Source organism: Sarcophilus harrisii, chromosome 3 (genome assembly GCF_902635505.1).
Source record: "Sarcophilus harrisii chromosome 3, mSarHar1.11, whole genome shotgun sequence".
In the NCBI taxonomy this organism is placed as follows: Eukaryota; Metazoa; Chordata; class Mammalia; order Dasyuromorphia; family Dasyuridae; genus Sarcophilus; species Sarcophilus harrisii.
This window is the reverse complement of record NC_045428.1, coordinates 248,109,557-248,125,684: the sequence shown is the minus strand read 5'-3', so window position 1 is coordinate 248,125,684 and position 16,128 is coordinate 248,109,557. Positions and strand designations below refer to the sequence as shown.

The window sequence follows — 16,128 nt, the reverse complement described above, 5'->3', positions numbered from 1 at the left end:
GGATAAATCATATATATATATATATATATATATATATATATATATATATTTACCATAACCTTATATTTATAACAGTAAGAATGTCTCAGTAAGTTCACAAGTTATCTTTCATGTTTAACAGAAACATATTCAAAAGGACAAAGAAAAATTATTATTTTCAGAAGCCCTTTAAATGATGGGCATAACCTCAGGATACAAGCAATACAATCAAGTAAAACTTATACAAAATATCCAATTCCACATAAAAGAATCTGAAAGATTCTTTAAAATATCAATTAAACTTTTAGAAATAGCTTTACCAAATTATAGATCACATTTATGACCATATCCCTTAACCAAAGAAACCATTATGTATCAAAAGATACAAAGAGGCAGGAGGGAGGGAAAGTGAGCTAAACTGCACCCCAGGCTAAGCTAACTAGATGTTCCATAGCTGAAATAGCAGAGAGCAGTGGGGGTGAGTTTAATCTTCACCTTTGAAGACAAAACATGCCAACCCCACCCAACCTTTAAAGTAGCAGAAAGCAGTGTTGTTGGGGGTAGAAGGGGAAGATTCCATAAAACCCACATGTCCTGCAGAGCTGGATTTCAAGCATTAAAATGTTACCCAAAGTAATTACAAAAGTTTCAGAAGGTAATATACTTTATCTAATTAGAGGCATGTGACCCCTTTCAGGTAAGTTAACAGAACTTCACCTTAACAAACCATTGTTCTTATCTTATACTCAAAGATAACTAAATCTAGACTGCATAGGCAACAGTAAAATTATTTCCCACAATTTTAAAACTGCTCAAAAGAATACTAAGAACAAATCTGGCATGCAAAGGCAATAGTAAAATTATTTCCCACAATTTCAAAATCATCCTAAAATTCTAATCAAATGTTTTCTCCTGCCTAAGTTTCAATCAGATAAGGTTTTGTTGCCCTTTACTCTAGTAGGCTTTGAAAATCTGTTCCAAAGGAAAAAAACGTCAGCCAGTTTAAAAAACATACTCACAAATTAGTGCAACAAATTAAAAGTTTAAAATGACCTAAGAGGGGGAGGCACCTAAGATGACATAATAGAGAAAGGTACCAGAAAGACTCCTGATATTCTAATGATGTCTAAGATATAAGACCTTTATCCTATTAAACATTAAGAGGGAATGGTTATAACCTGAGGTCTTAGGGCAGAGTAAGTGAGGTAGGACAATTAGGAAAACTGGGTCAGGTCATTAAAAGGGAACTGTGGCACAACAAAACTCCAACACATTAAGTAGCTATATATCAAAATTTCAATGACAAGCAACAAATTCTTCAAGAAACCTTTAAATATAAAGAAGAATAAATTCAGGTAACAAAAGAATATTCTGTACCTACCATAAACAAAAGGAAATAACATACTATATTCAGAAAAGCAAGGAGCTAAAGATGCAACTCAAAATAATGTGCCCCAAAAATCTGAGCCTAACTATCAACATTCATTTTTTGTAAAACTTAACTTTGCATTCCAAATTTTTCTCCCCTCTTTTTTACCTTTCCTCCCCAATTCAGCAAGCAATCTGATAAAGGTTAAATATGTGCAGTTCTTTTAAACATATTTCCATTTTTGTCATGTTGTATAAGAAAAATCAGATCAAAAGGGAAAAAACACAAGAAAGAAACAAACAAACAAACAATAACAATGAAGGTGAAAATACCATGTAATCCATGGTGTCCATTATCATCTCTCTGAAATGCAGATGGCATTTTGCATCTCCAGTTTATTGGAATTCCCTTGAATCACCATATTACTGACAAGAGCTAAGTCCATCACAGTTGATCATCATAAAAACTTGTTGTTACTGTGTACAGTGTTTTTTTGCTTTTTCTGACCCTATCAATGAAAAAACTTGTATATTCAATAAAAGAGAGGCACTGAAGGATTTCAACAAATAAAAACTAAATATAAGCAGATTATTTAACTTGCAACATCTCAAACAATGGGGAAACACAAGAAAGAAAAATGACTTCAACCATTCCAATACTATATAAACTATTTGGAAAAACAAAGGAGTCCTACCAAATTCCTTCTCTAACACAAATATAGTGCTGATACCTACTAAACCAGGAAGAGCCAAAACCCAGAAAAAAAATATGTAGACCAATGTCCCTAATGAATATTGATGCAAAAATTTTAAATAAAATATTATCAAGGAGATTACAGCAAAGTATTAATTCTAAAGAAGAGATATTAAAAGAATCTAAATATACTAAAGATAAATGGAAGGACAAATAATCATAACTTTCATAATTTAAAATGATTTAAAATGTGAATGGACTAAATAATCCATAAATAAAATGAAAGTGTTGGAAACTTCACAATTTGTTGTTTATATGAAAAATAAATCTAAAAATCAAAGAAACATGGATTCAAAATATGAGGTTAGAACATTTGCTATGCATCAGTTAAGTCCAAAAAACAAGAGTTACAACTGTGTTCTCAGAAAAAAAACAAAAATAAAAATTTAGAACAAAAGGAGGAGAGCAAAAATGGAAAATTTAAAGGAAATTATAAATGGATTTCTCAAGGAGTTTAGTGCAGAAAGAAAGGAGATGAGATACATTATTAGATAGTGAAGATGGTTGAAGTGAGAGTTCGTTAAAGATGTAGGAAATAGAGGTATATTTATGCTTCCTCATCTGTGAAATGAGGATAATAACACCAGAGCTGTTGTGAAAATGAGCTATTTCTAAAATATTTGATAAATTTTAAAGCACTATATTAAAATGTTATCATCATTATCATCATGGGCAACAGCTAAAATACAAACAGCTAGGGAGAGAATGAAGATTAGAGAGTTGGGGGAAAATCTGCTGAAGTAGAGAGGAGGGTATTAGGATCTACACAGAAGGGTGTAAATGTAGAAGAATAGGTTTTGGTAAGGAGAAGAATCATTTCTTTATCAGAAACAGGACTAAAGGGGAAGAAAGTGAAGGAAAGATTGACTTGCTACAGTAAAAATTCAATTGATATTAGATAACATAAATCCATGGCAGACCCACATGGCAGTCTTATGACTTTCTCCAGATCTATTCAAAAGCATATGGATAGGAGCAAACGAAGACTGAGTAAGATTAGTATTTGGTAAGATTATAGGACAAAGAAAAAAGGATTTGAGAATGTAAGATAGGATAGAGTTGAACAAGTTTCCAAGGGGTTGAGATAAATAAAGGAAGATAATGTAGCCAGTATAGGACTGTTGACATAGGAAAGAGTTAAGGGGTAGGGGGAATGAAAACTCAGTGAGTAAGAATGAAAAACAGAGTTAGGAGTATGAGGAAATGAGGAAAATGAGGAATGAGGAAAATGCATGAGGAAAGAGGGAATAATAAATAAAGAAAAAGTTTTGATAAAGTATGAATTTCATTTTTGCTTTAAAAAAAATTATATAGGTGTTGAAGAATCTGTTTTTTTATTATAATAAAAAATAATCTATCTAAACCAAAAGCTACAATTAAAAGCAACAGAGAAACACAAGTTTTTCTAGTAAATAGGGGAGAAAATCAAGGATGTCTCTTTTCCCTACTATTATTTGACACAATTCTAGAAATGCTAGTGATACCAAAAAGAGAAATAAAGGCATAGAATTGGGCAAAAGGAGGTGAAAAATCTATTCCTAGTTGATGATGAAATGATGGTTTAAGCAAAAAAAAAAAAAAAAAAAAAAAAAAAAAACTAAGAAAACAGCTTCAGTAAAATTGCAGCATAAGAAAGTAACCCCATTCCCACTTCCACTCCTCAAAAAAAATAGCATTTCTATATAACTGTCATTGTTTTGAGAGGTTGAAAAAAATAGACACATTAATGTATTATTGATAGATTAATATTGTCACTGGAAAATAATTTGAAACTACATTAAGAAAGTAAATGAAATCTAGCTATCCTTTGACCCAGAGATTCTATAGCTAGACAAATTTAAGAAAAAGATCAATGGAAAAAAAAACAAAACAAACAAACAAAAAAAAGTCTCATATACACAGAAATATTTATAGCAACATTTTTGAATTATAAAAGAATGGCAAAGTAGCTGGTCATTGACCTGGGAATGGCTAAACAAACTGTGGCACATGAATGCAATATTACTGAGATATAAGAAATTATAAATGTGACCATACAAGAACTTATGAAGTGAGAACCAGAAAAATAATATATACAACAATTCATTAATATATAAGAAACCTTTTCTCAATGGATAAAAGTCCTGGACCTGGAGTCAGGAAGAGCTGGATTCAAATGCAACCTTCTACATTTAAAAGCTGTGTAACTTCGGCCAAATTACTTAACTTTGATTTACTTCAGTTTTCTCAAAAGAAAGTTATTGTGCAAATCAAACTAATAATCTCTATGAAACATTTAGTTCAGTGCCTCACACATACTATGTAAATCTGATTTATTATTATTATTACTATCATTATCATTAGTATTATTGTTAACAAAACAACTGAAACCGAATGCAATGAAATTATAATGAACAAGATTGGCCCAAAGCAGAGATAGAAGAAGATATCTTCCTTTGCTCCCATTCTTGCAGAGATGAGGAAACAATGGGTATAAACATTTCATATATAATCAGAATATTCTGGTAAATTGATTAGTTTTCCTGAACTTTTTTTCCCTACCTTTTCTTAAATTTATTGTGATAAATGATGCCTTTCTGAGTGTGGGCTGAGAGAGAAATCCAATGTGAAATATAGGTGACATAAAAGCAAGCTATCCATAACATTTTAATTAAAAAAAATACTACTTTATGTTCTGACTAATGCATAAAACTAAAAATGTTAAACATTACCATGATATGAGTCTTTTTTCCTACTTGACCTTAGACTCTGGATAGATGTTTTTCTTTTTGTTGAAAAACTAGCCTTTCAAAGAGAGAAAGCTATAGAATCTGGAAAGCAATTTGAAAATCATGCAAAGAAAAATGACTAAAATATCCATATCCATACAATTAAAATATTTTTTTATCACCTTGAAGGAAATGAAAGATGCTATTGAAAGGTGAAGGACTGTTGGAGTTTGTCCCTACTTTGAAGAAAACACTCAAAAACAGTACATATTTTTAGTTTAAACATTTAGCTTAGTCATACTGTTCTTATTCTCTTTATAAATACATCTTTTATGTGATGATCAACTGTGACAGACTTGGCTCTTCTCAACAATGCAGTGATTCAAGGCAATTCCAAGGGATGGAAAATGCCAATCACATCCAGAGAGAGAATGATAGAGACTGAATGTAAATCGAAGCATAGCATTTTCACCTTTTGTTGTTTGTTTTTATTTGTTTTCTTTCTTGTGGATTTTTTTTTCCCCTTTAGGTCTGATTTTTCTTGCACAATATGAAAAATATGGAAATATGTTTAAAAGGATGGCACATACTTAACCTACATAGATTGCATACCATTGAGAAAAAAATAAATATATATCTTAGATCACAATTTCACCATTCTCATAAGATATTGTGGTTGAAAGGACATACAACTTGGAGGCTTAACTGCTTCTGTTACTAACTGTAATTAGGACTAGCTTTATTACTAACCATGAGTGGCCTTGGAAGAGTGACATAAACACTCAGCATGTTTGTCACATCATTTAAAGCTCCCTGGGTCTCATTTTCCTTCTCTGTTAGATGAGAAGACTACATGAGATGGTCTCCAAAATCCTTTTTAATTTTAAATCCATGGTTCTCTAAAATGAAGGGGATGCAACTACATCTCAATTCAATCTCATTCTCAAATAAAAACTAATCCCTACAAGATGTAGGGATTACAATGATTGGATTATATTAGTATTCATTTTGTTATACATTTCTCAAATTCAGAATAATTAAAAGAGTTACTTAAAAGAAATAATAAAAATGTTAAAAAATAATAATAATAATGCAAAACAACCATGCATTAATTCTAAGTATTTAGGAACTAAAAAAATTTTAGCAAGTTATCAGTCTTTGCCATTACAAATATTAACAATACAATCACATTGCATTACATACACTGTATAACATTACAATAATATTGCATATAGTAACATTTGCCTTTTCTCTCCTGCTTATTAAAGCTATTTACATAAAATAGCAAACCAAATTAGGGCAAATACTATAAGTTGCAAAAGAAAAGAAAAACATAAGCTGACATTCTACATAATTCTATTATATATGTTTCCAGATTATTTCTCCAGAGATAGCAAATGGTTATGGAAACAGCATGAGGGCCTGATATGGAACAAGTCATTGAATTTCGCTAATCAGTTTTCTCCTCTATAAAGTGAGTTAACTGACTAAATGATCTCTAAGATTACATTTCAGGTCTAAATGTATGATTCTGTAACCGGTCATATGTGATTCCAACAACCAAAAATCATAAAGTGCCAAACCATAAACTTAAAATGATAAAAGAAATCTACTGTTGCTCTCCAGGTTCCTTGCAACCACATCCTATCTGGGAATCTGCAGTCTGAACCATGCATTATAATGGAGATTTTCAGATCTACTGAAAAATGGGAGAAGAATGTTACTTCATGTTAAGATATTATATTTTATAACTATGTCAATAATTTTAAATATGATGCTATCACCTGAAAGCTTACGTATTCCCCATGTAAGAGTTGGGGTAAGGCTAATTTCAAAAAGAACACAATTAACAGGTCTTGATTTGTTTATGGACCTCCTAATTTAGAAAGTGCCTAAATATTTGTCCTGGGTATTAACTAAGATGCAGTATGTGGTTCATAGCCTCATTAAAGCAAGTAAATATTTCATAGCTTTAGTATCTGATCTCAACCTTAATGAATATTTAATAGAAGCTGACCAACAACAACAGCAAAAACCTGAAGGAATTATGTTCCATTTAGTCAGTACTGCAGTCTCTAAGCTACTAAAGCAGCTTCTCAAATAGTCTGAAGCTAAAATTATACCAGCCTCATAAAATATTCTACGTAATTTTATAACCAACTAAAAGACTATAAAATATGGTTTCAAAATTATAAATTAAATATTTTTAAAATATAACTTACAACTTGAAAAAAATGTAAGAGAATAGTTTAATATACTTGGAGCAGCATTAACTATTCAATAGAATGTGCTGCCTCAAATGCTGTCACCACTCCCTTATGAAGCCAGGACCAAAAAAGAGAATCTGTTATCCCTGGGCCCTTCACAATTTGTTTACTGGAAACCATAGCACAAAGCTACCTTTGGGGATGCGGGCAATAGAAAACAATTACACAAAGCTACCTAAACATATTTTTTTTAAAAGTGTATTTATTGGGCATTTATTATGAATCCTACTGTAGGTAACAAAACTAGAAAAGAAAAAAAGGGGGGAGGTAGAAATCTATAACCTACATAAGGCACACAAATAATTTCTTAAAAATAGGGGTCCATCACTGATACATTGTTGGTGGAATTGTGAATACATCCAGTCATTATGGAGAAAGATTTGGAACTATGCTCAAAAAGTTATCAAACTGTGCATACCCTTTGATCCAGCAGTGTTACTACTGGACTTATACCCCAAAGAAGGGAAAGGGACCTGTATGTGCAAGAATGTTTGTGGCAGCCCTCTTTGTAGTGGCCAGAACCTGGAAACAGAGAAGATGCCCATCAATTGGAGAATGGCTGAATAAATTGTGGTATATGAATATTATGGAATATTATTGTTCTGTAAGAAATGACCAGCAGGATGATTTCAGAAAGGCCTGGAGAGACTTACATGAACTGATGCTGAGTGAAATGAGCAGGACCAGGAGACCACTATATACTTCAGCAACAATACTCTATGATGATCAATTCTGATGGACCTGACTTTCTTCAACAATGAGATGAACCAAATTAGTTCCAATAGAGAAGCAATGAATTGAACTAGCTACACCCAGCAAAAGAACTCTGGGAAATAAGTGTGAACCACTACATAGAACTCCCAATCCCTCTATTTTTGTCCACCTGCATTTTTTATTTCCTTCACAGGTTAAATGTATACTATTTCAAAGTCTGATTCTTTTTGTGCAGCAAAATAACTGTATGGATATGTATACATATATTGTATTTAACATATTTAACATGTATTGGTCAACCTGCCATCTGGGGGAGGGGGTGAGAGGAAGGAGGGGGAAAATTGGAACAAAAGGTTTTGCAATTGTCAATGCTAAAAAAAATTACCCATGCATATATCTTGTAAATAAAAAGCTATAATAAAAAAAAAGGAAAAAAAATTAGGGGTCCATGTACCAATTTAGGATTTTATATTAGGTCATAAATTGGCTAATAGAATTCTCTCTAGGATAAAATTATATGTTTCAATCAATGTTGATTAATGGAATAAAGGTGAAAAGTAAAAGAGAGCAAACAAAAGCTAACTCCTATTCCTTCTCAAGATGCACACAAATATAATATCTGCTTTCATTACATGTGGGATATATGATAAGACATTTCTACTGTGAATCCCAAGACTAAGGTAACTAAACAATATTATCTCTTCCCATACCTATAAGAACAACTATTTAAGGTGATTGACCTAAACCTTGTTTTTTTGGTTTATTTGCGTTTTGTTTTGTTTTGTTTGGCAGGGAGGGGAGGTTAGTTCAAGGCTCATAGAGTAATATCAATTGTGCCTTTACAACAATGAAACTGAAGAGAAAAAAAACGAGCCCATAACTTCTAAAGGAAAATTTGATTAGGGAATGGATTCTCTAATAAAATCCATATAATCTTGTGGTGAATTAATGCATCCTATTTGACCTAAAAGGACACAGGGAGGGAAGGGGAGGAGAGAAGAGGAGAGAGAAGACAAGATTGCAGAGTGATAGGAAACAGTACAATGATTCAGTTCCATGATCTTCTCCAAAGTGATTTAGAAAATGCACCAAACTGATTTTGATGGTGAAATCCTGATATAGTCGCAATGCATCATTTGTCCAGGTGACTGGCACATTCACAGGTAAACAGAGAGATCAATCTCCATATTCCACTACAAACACTCCAGCACCCAAGCTGAACATGAATGTAAGAGAAGTTCCAGCCCCTTATGAAAGCATCCCAGAACCCATACCAGGGCACTGTGACAGAGATAGTCAAATAGAAGCTTTGCCATCCACTATGAAGTTCCAAATCATAGAGCCAGGGCAAACAGACTAGAAGACCTGCCTAGGGGAACAGGAACAGAGACCCCAGGGCAGAGTATTCCGAAAAGAAAAAGTTGAGAAACCAGTGGCAATAGCAATAGCAGTGAGCAGAGTCTCACTCCCAAAGTCTAGTTTATTCTGCAGGAATCCCACATCAAAGGGGAACCTACAGTTCTTTTACTCTGAACCAAAAGAACTTCCTACTTGGCTGATATGGATTGAATCTATCAGGAATCTTACTGTTACACATGCCGCCTCTCCGCTCCTGCCCCCCCCCCCAAAAAAAAAAGAAGGACTCTAAAACAGCTACAAGTATTTTCTACAAAAAGAACATAATTTAAGCATAATCTCAACTAGGATTGCTAAGAAATTTGAAGCAAGAATTAAAAGAAAAGGTTAAGGAGAGTTTTTTTTGTTTGTTTGTTTTTTTTGTTTGTTTGTTTGTTTTTAATAAATGGAATGAAAGTTTTTGAGAAAAATAGGAAAGAAATGAGAACTATGCAAGAATAGGAAAGGGAATTAACAGCTGGCATGAGAACTACAGAACCAATAAACCCCTTGAAAATCTAAATGGACCAAATAGAAGCAAATCACTCCAGGAGACCAGAAGACTTTAAAAAAAAAAAATGTCAAAAGGCCTGGGATGGAGAGGAGAGGGGAAATAGAAGAAAATGCAAGTTATCTTTTTCATAGCAAAACCAATTGACCTGGAAAAGGGACTGAGGAGAAAAATATTTAAGAATTTTCAGACTGTTTGAAATATCATGACTGGGAAAAAAAAACAAAAAAACAAAAAAGAAGTGCCTAAACATTACATTTCAATGAGTTTTGAAATAAAACTGTCAGATCTTTTTACACCGAAAGGCAAAATGGAAATAAAAAGGATCTATTATTCTTAGGGCCAGTCTATATTTATTTATTTTGGGAAAAAGCTCTTAACAAATAACTGTTCCAGCCTACTCTTACCACCATTTTCCCAAATGCATTCAAATTCAGTCTCAGACCTGAAGCTTTTCCTATTCCTCCCATAATTGTTGCTGTTTGTCCTGGTGCCAAAATAACTGCATTTTTTTTTTTTTTTTTTTTTTTTAGTGTTTACAACTGTATTTCTAATAAGATCAATAACATACCTGTTTGTCAAATGCTACCCACGATGGAACTTCACTTCCTACTCCTCTAGGATAAATGCTAAATTTGGATTTTTGACAGCGTCCAAGCAGAGGTTCACCACCTATTCCAGGCTTATCTTCATTTGTTAGCATACCAATAGAGTTGCAAAAGCCCCAGTGCTGAGATTTATGGAACTTTTCTTTCCCAAGCTGTGAATATAAAAAACAATATACCCAAAGTTGAGCATTTGATTTTTTTTTAATTTTTTTTTATCTTTAATATAAATTTTTTTTTAACATTAGTTTCCCCACTTCAAAATTCCTGGAAAATATAATAAACATTTGTTATATCTAAATGGATTGCTAAATTTTTTATTTGTTCACCTACTAGATTCTTTCTTAAATTCTTCCCTGGGGCATAGCAGAAATGTTGGTTTTTCCAAAGCTATCAATTAAGCATAAGCTATGGAAGATTCTACTGTTTGTCATCTGAGTACCAAACTATCTAAATTAAGAGAGATTCATGACTGATCACCTCAGAATGAAAATGTTTTGGCCACAACTCATTAAAACTTCCTAGTGAGGTATGAATGTGACTGATTGGATGAAGTATTTCTCAGTAGTGAAATTAGGCCTAAGTCACATGATCCCTCTTCCCAGAGCAGGAAGAAGATGAAGTCACAGGATCCCTATTCTCAGTCTTGAACTCTGCAATGCAGGAAGTTAGTGAAGTTACCAGAAGTGAAGTGGCCCACTGGAAGCAGACAACCGTGGTGACCATTGGTCAAGAATTGATTACGTCCTTTTAGTCTATCCGATGAAAAGGCTTGGGCCTTTTCCTATTTAACTGTTTGTTCTACTTCCAGCTGTCTGGGAATTAGGCGGGAGTTAGGATGGCTCCCAGGTGTGCCTGGGCCTTTCCCTACAGGAATTAAATAAATGCTTTCTCTTTGTACCTAAAAATGTCTCAGATTAGTTAATTTGGGAAAGGGGGTCTAGCACCCATCCTACATAATATGAGTAAAAGTATTATCCCCACCAATGAGATCATAGATCCTTTAAATGATGAAGTCCTTATTTCCTAAATAAGTGCAAACAACCCAAAATAAGAATTTGTTGATTGATTACTGGAATAAAGATAAAGAAAGCAAAACCACTCAACTACTACTCCCTCTATTTTTTCTCTGCCCCTCAACCCAACATATAAACACACACACACGTAAAAATAGATATACATATAATACAAAATTGTAATGTTAACAAAAATATTTAACTACACAAACAAAAATGAATTATAAATAATTGTGCATTATAAACCTTTAGAGTTATGTTATTAATAACAATTTTAATTTTTTAATCACATTGTAATTTTGAAAAGGCTCCAAAAATTGTTTTCTGTGTATAATTTCAGCTTTAAATGACACTACTATGGTTACTGGTAAACTAGTCAGTGTGATAGGGGGAACCCTGAAGCTTTCCTCTGATTTGGGGGGAAATGCTTGAGAAACTCTCCTTGAAACTCTCCCCTGGGAAAAATCCATCCTAGGGAATCGAGATAAAGTAGTTTCATTCTGTTATCTTGATGGGACAAGCTGAGTCCAGGACCACTCTCTACTTAGCTCAAACTTAAGTAGTATCATTTAGCTGGAGATCTAGATTTCTATTGAGCTGAAAAATTGGCTCATGCTAGTAGTAGCTAGGCCTGGGGGCAGTGACAGCATTGATGGAATCTCATTCCATTGAAATTTCTGTCTGATTTCCTTTAAAAAATGGCCATTTTAAACTCCTTTCTTTGCAGAAGGTCCAAAGGAGCTTGCTGCTTCTAGGATCCTGCCCACTGAGAAGGCATTCTCCTCTCAGTGTCAGCCTCCATTTCCCTAGTAGGACCTGGCAGAGGCCCAAAGCAAGACCATGCCTTGTCAAGGAACCCCTTTCTCTCCTTGAGCTGCCTGCCAGGACCCTGAAAGCTGAGAAGAGACATCCCACCCCCCTTCTCAGTGTTAACACACACCTGTTTATCTCTCTGACAGGATTTCTCTACATGCCTTGTTTATCTCTCTGTCAGGACTTTGTCACTCAGAAGTCATCCTCGTAGCAAAGGCTAACTTCTCAGTTCCAACAAACTTTTTGCCAGTCTAACTTTTCGGGTTCGTAAATTCCTTTACGAATTCTTGATCTGTGCTGACCAGATGGGGTTCTCACAACTCTCTGCCCTGCCTCAAACTTCATCAAGTGTATATATCTCCACTTTGGCTCTATTTCTATATTGTTCTGCATTAGTTCATAAAAGTCTTCCTATACAGTCTTTCAGTTCTTCATAACTGAAACATCATAAATATTCCATGGCAAAATACCATTTAATTACAAATTTATATCATAATTTCTTCAGTCAAATTGCCTGACTAAAGAATACATAGAATATTTCTAGCTTTTGTTTTGTTCTGTTATTGTAAATGGAAGCCCTAGGAAAATTTTTCTACAAATAGATGTTTTCCTTCCCACTCAATAACAACCGTAGGGCACCTTAAAAATGGATCAAAGGATTTGGATATTTCTGTTGGCATTCTGTTGCACCAATTTATAAAAAGAATAATAGTATGCTTGCTTTTTCATAAGTATGTCAGCATTCAATTTTATTACCTTACACTATTATTGTCATTTTGCTAGGTGTAAAGTGGTAACAAAGTTGTTTTATTTTATATGACAACCAGAAAGTTTGAAATCTTCCAAGTGATAGATAATGTATATTCTTTTGAGAACTATTTGCTCATAGTGACTCTTTATCCAAAGAAAAATGGATCTTATTTATAAATGTATGAGATGTTTGAGATGTTGAAATTTAACAGAAATATTTATTATAAAAGTTTTTCCCCATTCTCTCTTTTTTATTCAGTCTTCTGTCACACAAAACCTTTTTTTTTTATTTTTAAATAATTAATTTTATATAGCTCTTCTCTTATAATTTCTTTGGCTTTCTGGATAGCTATCTTTTAAAAATTCTAATTATAAAAAAGTTAACATTCCATTATCTTTTCATTTATAACTTTCTGCTCAGAATCTTCATGTAATATTTATTGTAGTATATGCTGTGAGAATAAGATCTAATTTCATTTTTATCATATTATCATCTAATTTTCCTAATATTTTGATTTAATGAGTAATTTTTAATATATTCCAATAATTTGTGATAATTTATTTATCAAATGCTAGTCAATTATATCAATTTATATGTGTTTCAATTATTTATTTTCCATTTTTCATTGGAACGAAAATACCAATAATTTTTAATAATTATTGTTTGACAGAATTACTTGAGATCTGAAAGTAAAATATGTATGTAGAAAATAGTTGAGACCAATTTGTCCTGGCCACCAATGCTGAAGCTCTATGGAGCTGGGAGACTTAAAAATACATACATATGAATGTTTGCATATATGTATGTATACATACATGTGTGTACATATGTGTATAAACACACACACATATACATGCCAAGCATCATTAAATTGATTTGTATTTAGCTCCAATCAAATATGTAGAGAAAAATAGCATAATGGAAAGAGGAACAGCCATAGAGTCAGACACATCCAGGTTCAAATTGTACCTCTTAAATTTACTAGTTATGTGACTATAAACAAGTCACAATCTCAGTTTCTCTAGGCAACTGTAAGACTTTTAAGTTACTGAAGAGTTGATGAATTATGGGGAGGGGGGGGTGGTGGAAGGGGGAAGAGGAGTGCTACTAGGTGGCACTGTAGTGCAGAGTACCAAACCTATAGTCAGGAAGACATCTTTCTGATTTCAAATCTGGCCTCAGACACTTACTAGCTGTGTGATCCTGGGTGAGTCACTTAACCCTATTTGCCTCAGTTTCCTCATCTATAAAATGAGCTAGAGAAGAAAATGACACACCACCTCTGTATCTTTACCAAGAAAACCCCAAGTAAGGTGATGATGAGTTGGACATGACAGATCAACAACAGAATCAGAGGGGGATGTTTCAATTAAATTATAAGTCATGATTACCCTTTTCTCTTAAAACAACATAGTAAAACTTAATATAAATAAAAAAAAAATTTTTTTTTTAAACACTTCTGCATCAGATGAGGGAGTAAACTGAAAAAACCAGTATGCACTCACATATATTACCATTTTTCATATGTATATTAAATGCTATTGTAATTAGTAAAATACAAACTCATTTCAAAACATTACTAAATTATTGAATTCTTATCATCATACATTTTTCTCAAGTAGGTAAGGGTCCATGAGATTTTTATGTAAATAAGGTATCATTTTTTTTAATGGAGTACCACTATAGTAGAAGTTATTTGCATTTTGAATGTTTAATTGAATGTACTTGTCAAGCCTCTTAGCCTTGGTATCTTTTAACATGGAAGATCAACACTGATCTGTTCTATTTCTCACTCTGATATTGATTTATTTAGGTTATTTATTCCCTATATTGTCAATATGAATATTGTTATAAATGTACGTTCATTTATTTTCTATTCTGTTTTCTTGACATAAGTATAAAAGGCTTTTTTAACTTTATTATCTTCCCTTTCCCAGTTTGGTTTTAGTGGGTTTTTTATTCTAATCTTTTTTATTTGCTAATGATTTTTATCTCTTTGCAAGAACAAGGTCTTTAGTTTTATTTATTCATTTATTTTCTATTTTGCTAAGTTAGCTCTAATTCTGGTGATTTTTTTATTTGTCCTTAGCTTTTGGTTTATCAGTTAATTTAAAAAATTCTTTTTACTGAGACTATCCCATAGATCATAATATCACAGATTTTGAAATTCAGGAGTTATAAAAATCATCTAGTCCAATCTAGTCATTTTCTAGTGATAACAAGCCTGCAAAAGTTAACTGAGTTTTCAAAATGACAACAGAGACAAAACATATATCTTCTAACATTCAGTTCCATTCCCTTTTCACTTCATTCTTCTTGTGACTGACTTCTTGTTTTACCAATTTACTGGAAGACCTGCTTACATCTTCTTAAATAAAAAGAATGATTTTCATCTTAGGAAGTAGAGGAAGAAAAAATTCAAGAAATAAAAAACCAATATTATCTCAGGAGATGCATTAGGCAGTATTCAATTGCTCCCAATGAATTCAAATCATCAATAGAAGTACTTTCCAAGATACTTGTAGAATTTATTAGAGAACCATTTTTAGTAATCTGTGAAGAATCTTTGAAAATAGGACAGATCACTCAGGACTAGAGACCAGAAAATGTTGCCCTGAATTTTTACAAAAGGGAAGAAAGACTATAACGACCATAAAGTAGTAAATTTACTAAAAATCCTAAGCAAAATTGTTTAATATGCATGATTAAATGAACAGTGCATGAGAAAATAAAAACAACAATCATTTTAAAACTGCCCGGCTTTATAAAAAATAAGTAATTTCATAATAACCGCATTTCCTGCTTTCACTTGTAAAAAGGGAAATGTAGTTATGAGTATTTTAGCAACAATCTGACTAAGTTTCTTATTATATGCTTGGACAAATTGAAGAGATGCACTATATGTTAGTATAGTCAAGTGGATTCAGAAATGTTTTAATGGAAATTTCTGCCTGCTACACAGGAACTACCTACCAGTCACAATAAACTCTTTTGCACTACAATGCTTAGCTATTTGGAGGAAAATACACATTGTTGATAGTCTATTTGTGTATTTCTTTAGTTTTGTCTGCCACGTCAAAACAAAATTTATCAACTAAAAAAAAGATTTATAACCTGATTCCGTATTCTATCAAAATAGATACCTGAATTTTTAGGTTTGATTTTCTCTTATGTTTTATGTGCTTGTTAGTCTTTCTTGACTATTTTATCTTTAAAGGATACTCATGTTTGTGTATATATGTATTTG

At 32.6% G+C, this 16,128-nt stretch overlaps 1 protein-coding gene across 1 annotated transcript in view; it reads right to left on the bottom strand.

Moving 5' to 3' along the window:
- EFHC2 (EF-hand domain containing 2) overlaps positions 1-16,128 on the bottom strand; it is a 217,312-nt gene that overhangs the window by 140,311 nt on the left and 60,873 nt on the right. The window contains exon 2 of the mRNA XM_031959378.1: positions 10,268-10,456. Within this exon, the coding sequence (XP_031815238.1) occupies positions 10,268-10,456 (189 nt within the window). The remainder of the gene's footprint in view (positions 1-10,267; positions 10,457-16,128) is intronic.